This window comes from Amblyomma americanum, chromosome 10 (genome assembly GCF_052857255.1).
Source record: "Amblyomma americanum isolate KBUSLIRL-KWMA chromosome 10, ASM5285725v1, whole genome shotgun sequence".
Taxonomy (NCBI): domain Eukaryota; kingdom Metazoa; phylum Arthropoda; class Arachnida; order Ixodida; family Ixodidae; genus Amblyomma; species Amblyomma americanum.
This window is the reverse complement of record NC_135506.1, coordinates 61483630-61497638: the sequence shown is the minus strand read 5'-3', so window position 1 is coordinate 61497638 and position 14009 is coordinate 61483630. Positions and strand designations below refer to the sequence as shown.

The 14009-nt window shown below is 47.2% G+C and overlaps 1 protein-coding gene across 3 annotated transcripts in view; it reads right to left on the bottom strand.

The window, feature by feature from the left end:
- The window catches only part of LOC144107334 (regucalcin-like), a 63432-nt gene that overhangs the window by 6449 nt on the left and 42974 nt on the right, over nucleotides 1-14009 (bottom strand). For 2 of the 3 annotated variants that reach the window (XM_077640328.1, XM_077640327.1), the window contains exons 2-4: nucleotides 7162-7394; nucleotides 2951-3145; nucleotides 1348-1560 (exon numbers count right to left, since the gene is read on the bottom strand). In XM_077640328.1, coding sequence (XP_077496454.1) covers nucleotides 1348-1560; nucleotides 2951-3145; nucleotides 7162-7318 — 565 coding nt within the window. In that variant the 5' untranslated portion in view covers nucleotides 7319-7394. The remainder of the gene's footprint in view (nucleotides 1-1347; nucleotides 1561-2950; nucleotides 3146-7161; nucleotides 7395-14009) is intronic. The other variant, XM_077640326.1, reaches the window with a different exon arrangement.

Genomic DNA, 14009 nt, shown 5'->3' with positions numbered 1-14009 from the left:
ACAACTCAAATGATTCAGTGCGAAGCCTAACTGCAATAAGTTGCTACAATCGTTAATGTGGCAGTACGATCAAAGAAACCCCTTTTAATGAGGAGTGGTTCGTATGGGTTCTCGGGTCGCTTAAAGAACACATTTATTCGCTGTTCGACACGTAGGCGAAGTGTAGTAATATCGACACTCGACATATGCGAACATAGGGGATTCTACATTATTGCGCAGACGCTTCGGCATTTAGGAATGTGCGCCTGCTATCATTACCTGTCATTGTGAGCACAATGTGAGAAAAAACAAAAGCCTGAGTCTATTACACGAGTGAAAAGAAAAATTGTGCTTTTTTACAGGAAAATAGGTGATGTGTTTATTATGTAGCGCGTGCATTATGCAAGTACGGTAAGCACTGGGACTGAAAATATTTAAAACAGTGTTCATACTAAGTGTAGGTGCCCACCTATGACACCGCTAGCGTTACGGTGTGAAAGTTCACAGAAAGTAACCTCCGCTTTCGATGTTACGGAAGCTAACACTCATTGAAACCAAGGAAAGAATCGGGCGATGCACTCATTTTTATTTGTGCTGTTGACCAACGAAAAATTGGTTTCGTTTTAGTCTGGTTTTATGGAATTTAACGTTCCAAAGTGTCTCAGGCTATGAAGTACGCTGCAGTGGAGGGCTAGCTTCCGATAGTTTCGACCATCTGGTCCACATGCTACCGCCGCGGCAGGCTTCGAACTCGCGTCTTTCGGTTCAGCAGCCGAGCACCATACCCACTGAGCCACCGCAGCGGCGACCAGCGAAAAAATTAGTAGCGTAAACATATTTTACCTAAACGATAATGGATTAGAAAACAGAAAAAAAAAAACAAATCACTTCCTGCCGGTGAGAGGCGAACCCGCGACATCCGCATTTCGAGTACGGTGCTCTACCAATTGATCTGCGACAGTGGCTGCACAATCTTTTACTTTCGAGTGTACTTTGTGTCGCGTCTAGCGAAAGCTTGAGCGCGTTCACTAGCGCCATCACCAACCATAGCGGCGGACGAAGAACTTCCTGTCACACCACAAGTGCCACGTGAAACGAGATTGAACGGTGACGGCGGAAGCTGTGCGAGACCATTTTATGCCACTTACTGCATCAAGGCTGCATGCCGGAAATTGTACTTGTACTTTTTGAAAGCCAAAGTAGGCCGATGCACATAAACACTGTCAGTGTTTGTAAAGCACCTACAGAAAGGAAGTGCAGCTAACTCGCACACATTTCAGCCGCTGCCAGAGCGAAAGACTTATGCAGACAGCAGTACCAGCCTAGGATTAAGTGAGTGGAGTGCGCAGCTATCGCCCTGAAACTCACTTATCTCCCCGGAGGCAAGGTCGTAGTCGAAGGCATACGTCTTTCCGGGCACGGAGTCGTTGTAGAACATGGTCCTGTTGTTGGCCGTCCACGTGATGCCGTTGGAGATGGAGATCTTGTCGAGCTTGTGTTTTAGTTGTCCCTTGGAGAAGGACCACAGGTTGTTCTTTCCCTGCGCCATTCCCTCGATGTTGACTTTAAGTGGCATGGTACCTGGAACAGCACATGGCCGACATGACCCGTTAAGCGAAATTCATTCCACGGAGGAAGAATCCTGGGTCTTGACGGCCATATTGACCAGTAGAGTTTAGTCTTTGTTGCTGTCGGAAAGACTTTTGTTAAAGCGTGCCAAAAAAATGGCAAGATTGCAATGCCCCTTTCAGCGTTGACTTTGTTTTGTGTTCACAAAATATTTCTATTCATTAATGAACAATGCTTGCATAGAATCGTCCTCAAGAGCAAACCTGTGATGCATGGGCACGCAGACTGGCAACGTAGCGAGGTCAGTCAATAACAGTTATCAACGTGTTGATGAAATTTCTTATTTATTCAGTGATGATTAGAGGCCAGGAGGCAGAGCCTACTATGTACTTGTCGCATATACATACATGTCACTGTATACATAATAATAGTGTCAGTGGACAATATGCCACCCGGAGTTTCAACATACGGGGCTTAAATTCGCGGTTGGTATTGGTGCAAATGATATTTGCTCTGCAGCAACTGAATCGGTCAAAAATTTCGTACTAGCTCCTTTCAGTGAACAGCGTTGTCTAGCGATAACCTAGAAAATCAACGTTGAGTGATTGACGGCGCCTGTATCGTCGCAGCAGCAGCAGGGGCCCTAGACTGGGGGCTCTACGTACCGAGCCCGCCAAGGCCTCTATTGAGCAATAAAAATTTTTCATTCATTCATTCATTCATTCATTCATTCATTCATTCATTCATACATTCATTCATTCATTCATTCATTCATTCATGTTTTTCAGTAAACGGTTCTTTGTTTCTGATCAGATGATTGAGGAAGATTTCATCTCCTAAGTTCGGCGCGGATATTAACGCTGTCGCGTTAAAGGCCCCGTTCGCCAGAAAATCCGGTGTCGGCATTGTGGGCGCCACCGTTTTAAGCCAAAACTCACGGGCATAGCTTTTCCAGGTGGTCCTCCAGGCCCACCTAGGAGGCAGGTGGGCCACCTAGGTCACGTGACCTTGCAGCATCATCACAACCTACCCACTGTATAGTGATCAAACTGCCCACCGTGGCCGGTGGCAGTTAAATTAATGATTGGTCGCTCAGGAAGAGCAACCTGTATAGCACAAGGGCCACAGGTGGCAGCACTTCCCATCGCAGGGATGTGGCGCATCGCTTAACCGCTGCACCACTGCGCCAGGAGTGGTATGAGGACTGCCTGGGATCTATGAACTTGAAGTAGAGAATGACCTCCTGCACGTATCGGAATTAACCCATTACTTTTCGTGTCGTACCCTTAGGCGGAGCTTAAGTGTCTCCTCCAATTTTTTTTGTCATTGCTTTCACGCTGCGCGTGGCAAGGAACGGCGCAGCAAAGCATCACTGCTCTCCGATTCAACTGCGCATACTCACCTGCCCATAAGCGTCCGACTGCGTCGCACTTGCCATCGTTGATGCGCGTGGGCACCGGGGAGTCCTTGTCCAGCATCTCGGTCAGCAGCGTCTTCTCCTTGGTGTCCAGGTCCAGCCGGTAGACGCCGTTGCCCATGCAGACCATCAGCTTACGGTTGTCTTCGGCGTACGGAATCAGGTTGCCGATCTCCTCTTCTGCGCATGCGCGGATCGCCTAGATCTATAAATGACTGCACGGTAAGTACACAGCAAGCGGTACTGAGACGTATCGCTCGTAGCCCGCGTCCAGTTCGCTTCTCACGGCAAGACAAACTTCCATATAGCTACGTAATATATTAATAGCGGGGAGTGGTGTCAGAAACGTTATGTGAATGTGTGTCGGTTCCTCGACGTGCCGTTAGAGAGCGCTGATAGTCAGAAGCCGGCAACGGCATGTTTTGATTACCATAAATCTAGATACTATCGATACTGTTTCACTAACTTTGATGCTGTGCATTCCTCTTCAGTGTGCTCTCAGCCTCTCACCACAATCCAATCCAAGCATACTTTAATTATTTATTTATTTATTTATTTATTTATTCGTTTATTTATTTGTTTGTTGTTTGTTTATTTATTTCATCACCCTCAGGGCCCGGAGCCATTACATGTGAGAATGAGTTACAATACGAAAGGTGGAACGCGAACAATGCAGTAAATATACATACAAATGCAAATACAGATGGGGCTCACAGAGAAAATAAGAAATGTTACATCTATCAAAACCGTGAAACATATTAACAGCAAATAGCACACAGCACGAAAGCTCACAGTGCATAACGACACGTTTTGCAAACATGGAAAAAAAATCTCCTTTCTGTGCCCTTGTCTCCCTACTGCATCTCTCCAAAAGCCCACACTAACACATAGTACCAAGCCAGCGATTTTCAGACACTGTCTAAAATCTGTTCTCTGTATGTTTATGCCTGCAGGCACGCTGTCGCTAGCGGCCTTTCTTTAATTGTACCTCCCCGTATAAAACAAACTTTTGAAACAGCGGGAGCTATCGGACATGTTTGCTGCTGGGTTTTTAGTAATCACAGTATAGAAAATGTACTAAAATATGGTCGTACCCAAACGATGGAAGCGTCATGCCCCACTCTAAAAAATGGCTCATGCATCCCATTGGTGAATTGTGGGGGGAGGGTCACAGCTCGAGAGAGACAAGGACATGATAGGGACATCCCCGTGTTTATATCATGTACTTGTTTCTCTCGAGCTAAGCCCCTCCAAATCATGACTTAGCAGTTAGCCCAAACTTCCACTTCAACCATCCCATACAGAATATCCATTTTTAGGTGACGTATACGGTTGCAGAGCTAAAATCCCGAGTAACCATAATCTAGAGGCTAGCATGCATCTTTGCGCCTTTTGTAACATACGTTGCAATGGCTTTCATGTGGACAACTTGATTTACAATGAAAAAAAAAGCTTTATCGCACAAAAAGAAGCGGTGAACAACACTGCGACAACTGCACACGGCGTTAACTCGGGATTTGGAGTGCAAAGAAGCACAGTGCACCGTACTGCAAGTTAATTGGAAACAATACTAGCGATGAATGCAGTCGTTCTATGCGAATGTCGCTAAGTTGCGCCGTTGGCTTGTTTTTGACCGAAAGCTTTAATTTAACGGCAGAGAAATCACTCTCTCTAAAGACAAAGTTCCGAGAAATCCTTTGATAATCTCATAACGTGCTTAATACCACATCACATCATCAGCATTATCAGCGTCATCATCATCATCAGCCCGACTACGCCCACTGCAGGACAAAGGCCTCTCCCATGTCTCTCCAATTAACCCTGCTCTTTGCCAGCTGCGCCCTACCCCCGCAAACTTCTTAATCTTATCCGCCCACTTAACCTTCTGCCGCCTTCTGCTATGCTAGCCTTCTCTTGGAATCCACTCCGTTACCCTTAAGTACCAGCGGTTATCTTGCCTTCGAATTACATGTCCTGCCCAAGCAAATTTCTTCCTCTTGATTTCGGCCGCGGCGGTTGAATTTCGATGGAGGCTAAATTCTAGAGGCCCGTGCGCTGTGCGATGTCAGTGAACGTAAAAGAACCCCGGGTGGACGAAATTTCCGGAGCCCTTCACTACGGCGTCCCTCATAGCCTGAGTCACTTTGGGACGTTAAACCCCCCAATCCAAACCAAATCCTCTTGATTTCGACTATGATGTCATTAACCGCGTTTGTTCGCTTCCGGCCTCTTAACGTTGCACCTATAATTTTTATTTCCATAGCTCGCTGCGTTGTCCTTAACTTGAGTAACTAGCGTTTAAGGACGCTAGCCGAAGGAAGGAGCCGAGCCGTCTCCGAAACATTGGGTTTCAATTAAAGGTTTTGGTTGGAGATGTGCAGTTTATTATGTCTTCAAACCCAACAAGAAAGGCAAATCTGTCGAAATGATTAGTTTTAAACCTACGATTCAATATGTATCTCCTCTCGGCAGTGCGCTCGGGCCTTGTGGAGACAGGAGTAAATAAATAAATATGTCCCCACGACGCTTTAGCATCCTGGTGCATGCGTTGTTTATATATGGCCCCTCCAGTACTATGCAATGTTTTTACGGCACAGCCCCGCAGCGTCATTTTGTTGTCTTCTACGCCCGACGCTGCACCCGCGAATGCAGGAGGACCTCTATGACACGCCTGTCACTGGAAAAGCCTCACTTTCAGCGTCCCTTGCAATCCAAACTAGTTATAGCCGCATAACAAGCTAGAGTGATGCCCAAATTTCGCGTACTTAAGCGCATCTGAAACTATAGGGCTAAATGAGGTGCCGTTTCCGCAGCTTTGTTTCGCTCTCCGTTTACCAGTCATGTACTCTGAATCGCTACGTTATGACAGCAATGCTTTAACAGAGTTCTTTAATCCAAACGGTTGCAAAAAAAATGAAAAAAATTGAAAATTAATTTTTGGGAAAGCAAATTGCGCAGTATCTGTCTCACATATATCGGCGGACACCTGAACCACGCTGAAAGGGAAGGGATCACGGAGGGAGCGAAAGAAGAAAGGAAGAAGGAGGTGCCATAGTGAAGGGCTCCGGAGTAATTTCTACCACCTGGGAATCCTTAACGTGCACTGACATCGCACAGCACACGGGCGCCTTAGCGTTTCGCCTCCATCGAAACGTAGCCGCCGCGGTCGGGTTCGAACTCCGGAACTCCGGATCAGTAGCCGAGCGCACTAACCACTGAGCCACAGCGGCGGGTGATTGCAAAACGCAGAACCGAAATCCAGGGCATGGTCTGCGGTCACGAATGACCTGGAGAATTAGTAACCGGACGTCCTGCTACTCTTTTTCTCCATTATAACCACGCTCTCAGCTTTCCGGAGCATACTCCCTAAACACTGTAAGCAGCGTGCCAGTAAGCTAGTCTCGCATTTTTGAAACATGATAATAATAATAATGATTGGTTTCTGGGGAACGGAAAGGGCGCAGTATCTGCCTCATATGTCGTTGGACACCTGAACCGCGCCATAAGGGAAGGGATAAAGGAGGGAGTGAAAGAAGAAAGGAAGAGAGTGGTGCCGTAGTGGAGGGCTCCGGAATAATTTCGACCACCTGGGAATCTTTAAAGTGCACTGACATCGCACAGCACACGGGCGGCTTAGCGTCCTGCTACTCTTTTTCTTCACTATAACCATGATCTGAGCTTTCCGAGAATATACCCTAAACACTGTAAGCAGCGTGCCAGTAAGCTAGTCTCGCATTTTTGAAACATGATAATAATAATAATGATTGGTTTCTGGGGAACGGAAAGGGCGCAGTATCTGCCTCATATGTCGTTGGACACCTGAACCGCGCCGTAAGGGAAGGGATAAAGGAGGGAGTGAAAGAAGAAAGGAAGAGAGAGGTGCCGTAGTGGAGGGCTCCGGAATAATTTCGACCACCTGGGAATCTTTAAACTGCACTGACATCGCACAGCACACGGGCGCCTTAGCGTCCTGCTACTCTTTTTCTTCACTATAACCATGTTCTGTGCTTTCCGAGAATATACCCTAAACACTGTAAGCAGTGTGCCAGTAAGCTAGTCTCGCAGTTCTGAAACATGTCAGTGCGCCGAATTTCGACGCATGTGCACCACGACAAGTTGTTCCAGAAGTTTGTTTGCCATAAAGGAGCTCTCTATCCGCTCTGAGTTTGCGCATGTAAAAAAGGATGATGCCTCACCAAGGCGGATGACCTCCGTCTCGGTCCTGGTCTGTGGTTCGTAGCGCACCACTTCGTGAGCGTGGGCATCGTCGAAGAGCAGCGTCCCGCTCCGCTCGTCCCAGTGGGGTCCCTCGCCCAGGAGGCTCCTCCGCTGGCTGGCCACTTCCACCTTCATCCTTCACAAGGTGCCCACGGACGTGTGAGTAAAGAAGCGGACGCCGGTGCGATGGGAACCCACAGGTCGAGCAAATCTGAATATAGTGCAAGGAGAGGGTCTGTTTAGCTCCACGAAGAGGAGTTACCTTCTGGACATGATGCACTTGTAAGAACCCATGCAGATGTCCCTCGGAGGTAGCACATGAGGACCGCGCAGCACAGAAATAACTCTTGTAGTCTCTATCAATAAGGCGTGCAGACACTCGTTCAAAAATGATCGCACAGCGCCAGATTCACAAATGCGTTTAGAATACCAGCGTAGCATGTGAATTCTTGGCCATGCAACAACCTTCTGCATTGCAATGGATGGTGCCTGTTCTCTGAGAGTGGTATACTCTAAACAAGAATACGCTATGTGGGAGCAAAAATGGCGTATAGTGTCCTCTAGCGCACTCTCTTTTATAATAAAAGAGTGCGCTAGACGACAATTTACTCCCTTTTGCTCCTTTCTGTTTACAGTGTGTCGGTCGAGTTACAGGCGGGCACATTGCGGGAAGGGGGAGAGCAGAACCATATGGACTGTCGGCGACAGGCAGTGTTAATCTTTAAAATAGCCCCCGCACTTGTTCCGGCCGAGCGCCGCCTGTCACAAAAAGAGGATGCGTAGCGTAAAAACTTCTAGGCACTATTTTTTGCTCCGGAAGAATCGATAGCAACAACTGTACCTCATCGCAGATCAAGATACCACACAAACTTCCCCATCGCCTAAGCTCTCTTGAATCACATAACCAGGATGGTCAAATTCTTGAGAGCCCTCCTTCGCCTGTACACATAGATAGCACTCCCATTGAGTACCTCTTGGACGCCGGAGATTTCTGTAATGACATCGGGGGATGCCATGTGGAACGGCCTTTATGCTGTCAGATGCCCACCTAAACGCATGGCTTAAAAACAAGGTCATAACACATCGCTTTCCTCCTGCAAACAGTAACGGCACAAGTTGATAGAACCCTACGTGACAGTGGCCATACGTGCGGCCACCTGATTTTATGCCTCCCCATGGGTACTTCGTCGGGAGCGCCAACTTCATGGACCCGTATTCTGCACCATAGCATAAGGCACATGCGCATGGTCTATAGAGGCGTGCGCTTCGTGGCTGCTAGGCACCAAAGCATAACTTGTTCAGGATTAGTAATGGTTTTTATGATAAAATATTGATAAAGACTAAAAGAAAAACTCACAAGAAGCTTACGAGTCTGTAACGCGAATGTTCATCTTTACGTGGCGCGGGGGAATCCAGTAATTTTAGAGGACGGTGTTCAGTTTGGGTGGGGGGGGGAGGGGGGCATAGGGGCAGTAAGAAACTGAAGGGAGTGTGTGTCGGTGGGGGGTGGGGGGGGGGGGGAATTGACGAACATTTATCTCTTCGATATTCTAATTCGGTCTCCATATTGTGAATTATCGCAAATTCTTCACAAATTTGAAAATCTTTGGACGACCTACGCCGCAAAACCGGGCTAAGAAGGAACAACAGCTAGCGCTAATAACAGCCATATATTTTTCAGACAGCTGATCTGCAGCCGGTGGAAATGAAAGTAAGATGCAGATGAAACAAAAATGGAAGAATAAGAATACAAAGAACTATCTGTGCGAAAATCAGCCTTACGGGAGCGCGGAATGAGCAACCCGGGCTTCACACTGCCCGGCACGCCCCGGCATGTGCCTGTGTTTAAGCAGCCCTCTGCTGGGGCAGCGTGCATCGCTTACCCGCTACACAACTACGCCAGTGGTGGTATGAGGAGTCCTCGCAATTTATGAGCCTATGATAGAGAAGAAGTAGTTGCACGGATTTAACAAATCCTTCCTTGAAGGCCGACACTTTGCCATACGCCTCAGTAGTGAGGCTTTGGATCGTTTGTGCCTCTTCGCGGCGTTCCCCAGGGATCGATTTTATCGCCAACATTATTTAATATTCCTTGTATCCCCCTTTCATGGCGCTTACATGATGTATCTGAGATTAAGTTCTTATTGTATGCATATGACATAACGGTGTGGAGCACTCACAACGACCTGATGACTCAAGCAACAGGCCTACAATCAGCCAAAGATATTACGTCGACTTTTGCTTCTTCAATTGGTCTGCAGCTTTCAGTGAGCATAACCAAAATCGTGCCAGTCGCCAACCGCTGCGGGCGCCGTAAACTGGCTGCAACACCAATTCGTCTCCATGTATCCGGAACTCCAATTTAAGAAAGTTTGATCGTAAAAATCTTGGGCTTGGCAATACACGAGTCAGGAACAGGTACTGCTTGGCTTTCTCGGGTTAAAAAGCAAGCAATTCAGGCGTTGGGTCCGATTAGACGCATAGCTCCTAAAACAGGCGGAGCCCGCTCTCATGTTGCACGACAGTTAGTGCGGGCTGTTGCGCAACCGCGCCTCGTTTACCAACTCAAATTCCAGCATTTGACGAAGGCTCAATGGGATCGTCTAGAAGCTTTTAATCGAGAGGCAATGAGGGTCATCACTTAGCTTCCCCGCATTACCCCGATCGTGGCGCTCCAAGAACATGCGCAGCTGAATACACTAGATGAGCTGGTGCAGCAACGACGCGATGCTCGCCGCCTTAAGTCAAGCCTTACACACACAACGTGTGCACTCAGGGCATATGCTTCATCGCACTCCATTCTACAGCCGCCCCCGCCAGTTCTTCCTGGCGTTTTGCGCAGCTAAGCTACAACAAGCCAACTGATCTACGTCGGCCATCATCTACCCGCGCGGCGGCGTCGTTTCGCGACCGAATTACAGAGCAAGACGCCAACCTGCCACATGGCTCAATCGTTATGTGCGTTGGCGCAAGCATCCAGGCCTGCGAAACAACAACGGCAGTTTACTTTCCTTGCAAGCCTGCTCTGAACAAAACGTCAAGGTTTCGCCTCTCAGAACCTCCTTCCTCCTTCTGTGCGGAGTTGCTTGCAGTTCAAGAGGCACTTTGCTCTGTGGCCGCCGTTCCCATGCTACCCACGGCCCGCATTGTATTCGCACCGACGCCCTTCACGTCACACGCCTACTACGACGAGTCAGTCACACCCCAGAAATCTGCCAAGACATCCATCGTCTAGCGACACGCATCCCGCAGCAAATCCCTATTGAGTGGGCCCCGCGTGACCTCCTGAGCGCACAAAGCCGCGCAGATTCTGCGACCCGCCTTTCGACCCCTACCTGGTCTTTGCCTCGAGTCCTCACACTGGATGACACCGCCCTCCTTTTAACAAGAAAGGAACACCTCCGGCGCCGCACAGGTGCTCTAATCCCTCCGTGTGCGGTAACCCTCCCACGTGGTCTTACCCGTGCAGAGGAGGTTGCGCTTCGGAGGATACGGGTCGGGATTGCCCTAACTCCAGCTGTGACATGCAAGTGGCCTCATTTCAAAGATTTATATCCCCGCCCCGGGTGCCCAGTCGGCAAGAACAGAGACTGTAAGGCGGATATCCACCACCTGTTGTGGGACTGCCCGGCGCTGAAGCCGACGAGAATTCGGCACCTGGCGGCAGTGGGTCTCTCACCGTACAATCTGGATTCCTATATTGCCTGGACACAGGGTCCATATTATCGTTCACTTCTTGATTTCATCAGATCAGCCCACCTCTTTTTCGTTTATTTAAGCCTCTCACTCATCTCTCACTTCATAGTTTTTGTGCCTTGAGGCAATAAACATCGCTTCAAAAAAAAAAAATGTACTTGCACGGAATGGATATCTGATTCTACCGCATTGAACTTAAGGGTAGGGTAGGTTAAGCATCGTCGTTTTTTTTTTTTATGCTGCGCCGTACATGACGACTTTCAACGACTTAGTTTTCTCCAGGTAACTTTTTGGTGGCGTAATTTCTAATGGTTTAAAATAACAGCCTCGCCACACAGGTTGCCAAACGTCATTGCGTTCTGCAGCACGGCCAACTGCGTTCCACAAACTTTCTTATTCAAGTACCGCACATTACGACGTGACCAGAATGAGTGATTTGTTATCTGAGATCGGCGCTTTGAATCCTGCTCTTCGCAAGAAGTTGGCTTCAATTTTACATTAGCCTGGACGTCAGCGAGTATTTTCGCTGAAAACAATATCTGTTTATTTTCATTAGTAGACGGAATCCATTGTCGTTCCTGCATGTGCTTAGCTACGCGTACTTTAAGGCCCTGTTGCAATGGGGTGTTTACCAGGAACTGTTAAAGAGGTTTCCGAGCACTTCTTTCGAGAAATGGTAGTTGGTTAAGTAAGCGTGGGGATATAATGAAACGAAGGCATGCTGGAAGCTTTTAAATACGAGGCTATGTCGAGACTGGGGCTTCCACTAAAAAAATGTGTCTGTTAAGTCCAGCTTTTTGGACATCACTGAATTGCGAGGAAACGGTGGAATAATGCAAGATGTTGTTATGAATATATGAATGGTAATGTAGAAGTCTTGTTTGTGTAGTTTGTACTTCGCTCGCATTTAGTATTTAAAGTCGGATAGAAAAACAACTGAGATCGTTCTAAGAGCGTTAGCTCTTGCTACTTACGTTTGTCAAGGACGCGTCTGTCTGCAATGAAGGTCAAATTGACCAAAGCAGTTACCCCGTGACTATACTATACTACACAGGAACAGTAGGCGCGTAGCGCCTCAATAGATGCGCATACTTTCGATCCGTTATATATGTGCCAGTATGTATAGGGGCCATCGAAGTGGGACCTCCCCGGGACCACCACTGGCATAAAATTTGGGGCCACAAGTTTGACGCAGAATGTTTGAGTGGTGTCTGATTACTTGGCATGTTCCTGAGGATAAAATTACTCATTGATATGAACCCCAAAATATGTGTGGTATTCGCACTGACGACCTTTCCGCCCCCAAACCGTGCATTCCGAAGACTTTCAGACTGCCATTACGGCCGAACCATTTGTCGCAGGGGGTTCCGGATGGTGTCAAAGAATTCGTCGTGTTGTGATGCACACTTTTATAAAATTTATTAACTGATATAGGGAGGAAATATACTGGATATAAGAGATGGTGGCTGTAAATCGCAATAGTAGTGTAAAAACCTTGAGGTAGGTGGCACTGCTTGTGTCTTAGAAGCACGTGCTTAGAAGGGATGTTTCCGGAAAGGAAACATCCGGGGTTATTTGGATTCGGTCTCCTCCACGTTCCCTGAGCACACCGATGTAAACAATTGACGCTCCTGTAGCTGACGCTTTTAAGTCGAACACTGAAGCAGTTTGGGCGGATAATTTTTCGACAATAAATAGCAGAAAACTACAACCGCACCGAGGTACAATCTGCGGATATATTAATTGCTATGGCACAATCTCATTTTATGCGAAAATATTGAGTTTATAAGCAGGTTCTCATTGAAAAACTTTTTTTTTTCAGAATATCTGGGTATTATGAAGAGCGAAGGCAAGCGAGAAACGCATGAGCATTGTTCTTTTTTTTGTCGTTCGTTATGAAAGCTGTAGTAGCATCCTTTATGTAGCGCGGTCCGGCTTGATTGCTGTCGTTCACTTTACATGCAACTGACACAGCTGTACTCAGAAGCATTTTGAATCAGGAAAAAACACTATTCATAAAAACACTGTACCACGTGGATTAATAAAAATGTCTTGTCTGGCATTTGGAGGGTATTATCTTATTTTTATTGTAGGTACTCTTCAATTTCCATTAAAATAAACCGTTCTTTATTCGAAATCATCTTAACATCGTTTTTATGAGTACATTAGTATTCAAGTCATGATAATTTCAAGGATGAAGGATGCTTGGTGCAAGAAGATAAAAAGTACGACAACTGGCTCCTGGCGGAAAATATAATTTGTCTTTTCAGTAAACTGCTGTCTGTGCGACGTGCCGGAAAAGGTACAAAATTTATTTCGGGGCGTTCTACAAAAACACGCCGAATAAAGACTCCATTTTTAATTCCCACTGCTTACGATGCCTTATGGCCACTCAATATGACCACGAACACCACGACATGATTTTTCTACGTGGACTTCACAGCTTGCGGAAAACACCCATGATGGACCAAAATTGTAAGCCTGTCTCCACCAGCACACGTTTTGGCCAGATGATGTTCCAGCTAAAGGACATTTACGATGAAAGTGACTTTCCACTGGATTGGTTTTCATTGTTGATGCGTTATCTTTCCTTGCCACTCTTTTAGATACGTTAGTAGTGTTTATTTTTATGTGTTCTATTAGATTACTGCAGCATGGGCACTTACTGGCTAATTTGTAACTAATCTCTGTATATAGCTCATTCCTGTGCATATACGCGTTAATGACTACCATGTCGGCGAAAAAAACGCCGTTTTAGTCGGCGATTCGTCTTAGCCGCCCGCTCATAAGTATTCGGTTCGCTCTCTGCTTTCACGTGCTTCTTTTTCTGTGTGTGTTGCCTTCCTTTTCTTCTGCGCTGCTATTCATTTCATAGCGGTAAATAAAATAGCAGTGGCTTAACCCGGCTATACCAGGATATACGTAGCGCTGAGCCACTCAGCCTCAATTGTCGCTGAGCAGCAATTTCGCTCTCCTTCTCCATGGCTATACCACACTGGCAAACTCCCCGCTATATGTATACCCCCACTGATACCTGTTCGCATGCGCACAAAATGAGAGGCGCTATCAAGCGGCTCAGGCGCAGCGTCTGACTTGGCTACTGCGCAACGAAGGCGCGCAGCGGGGCACG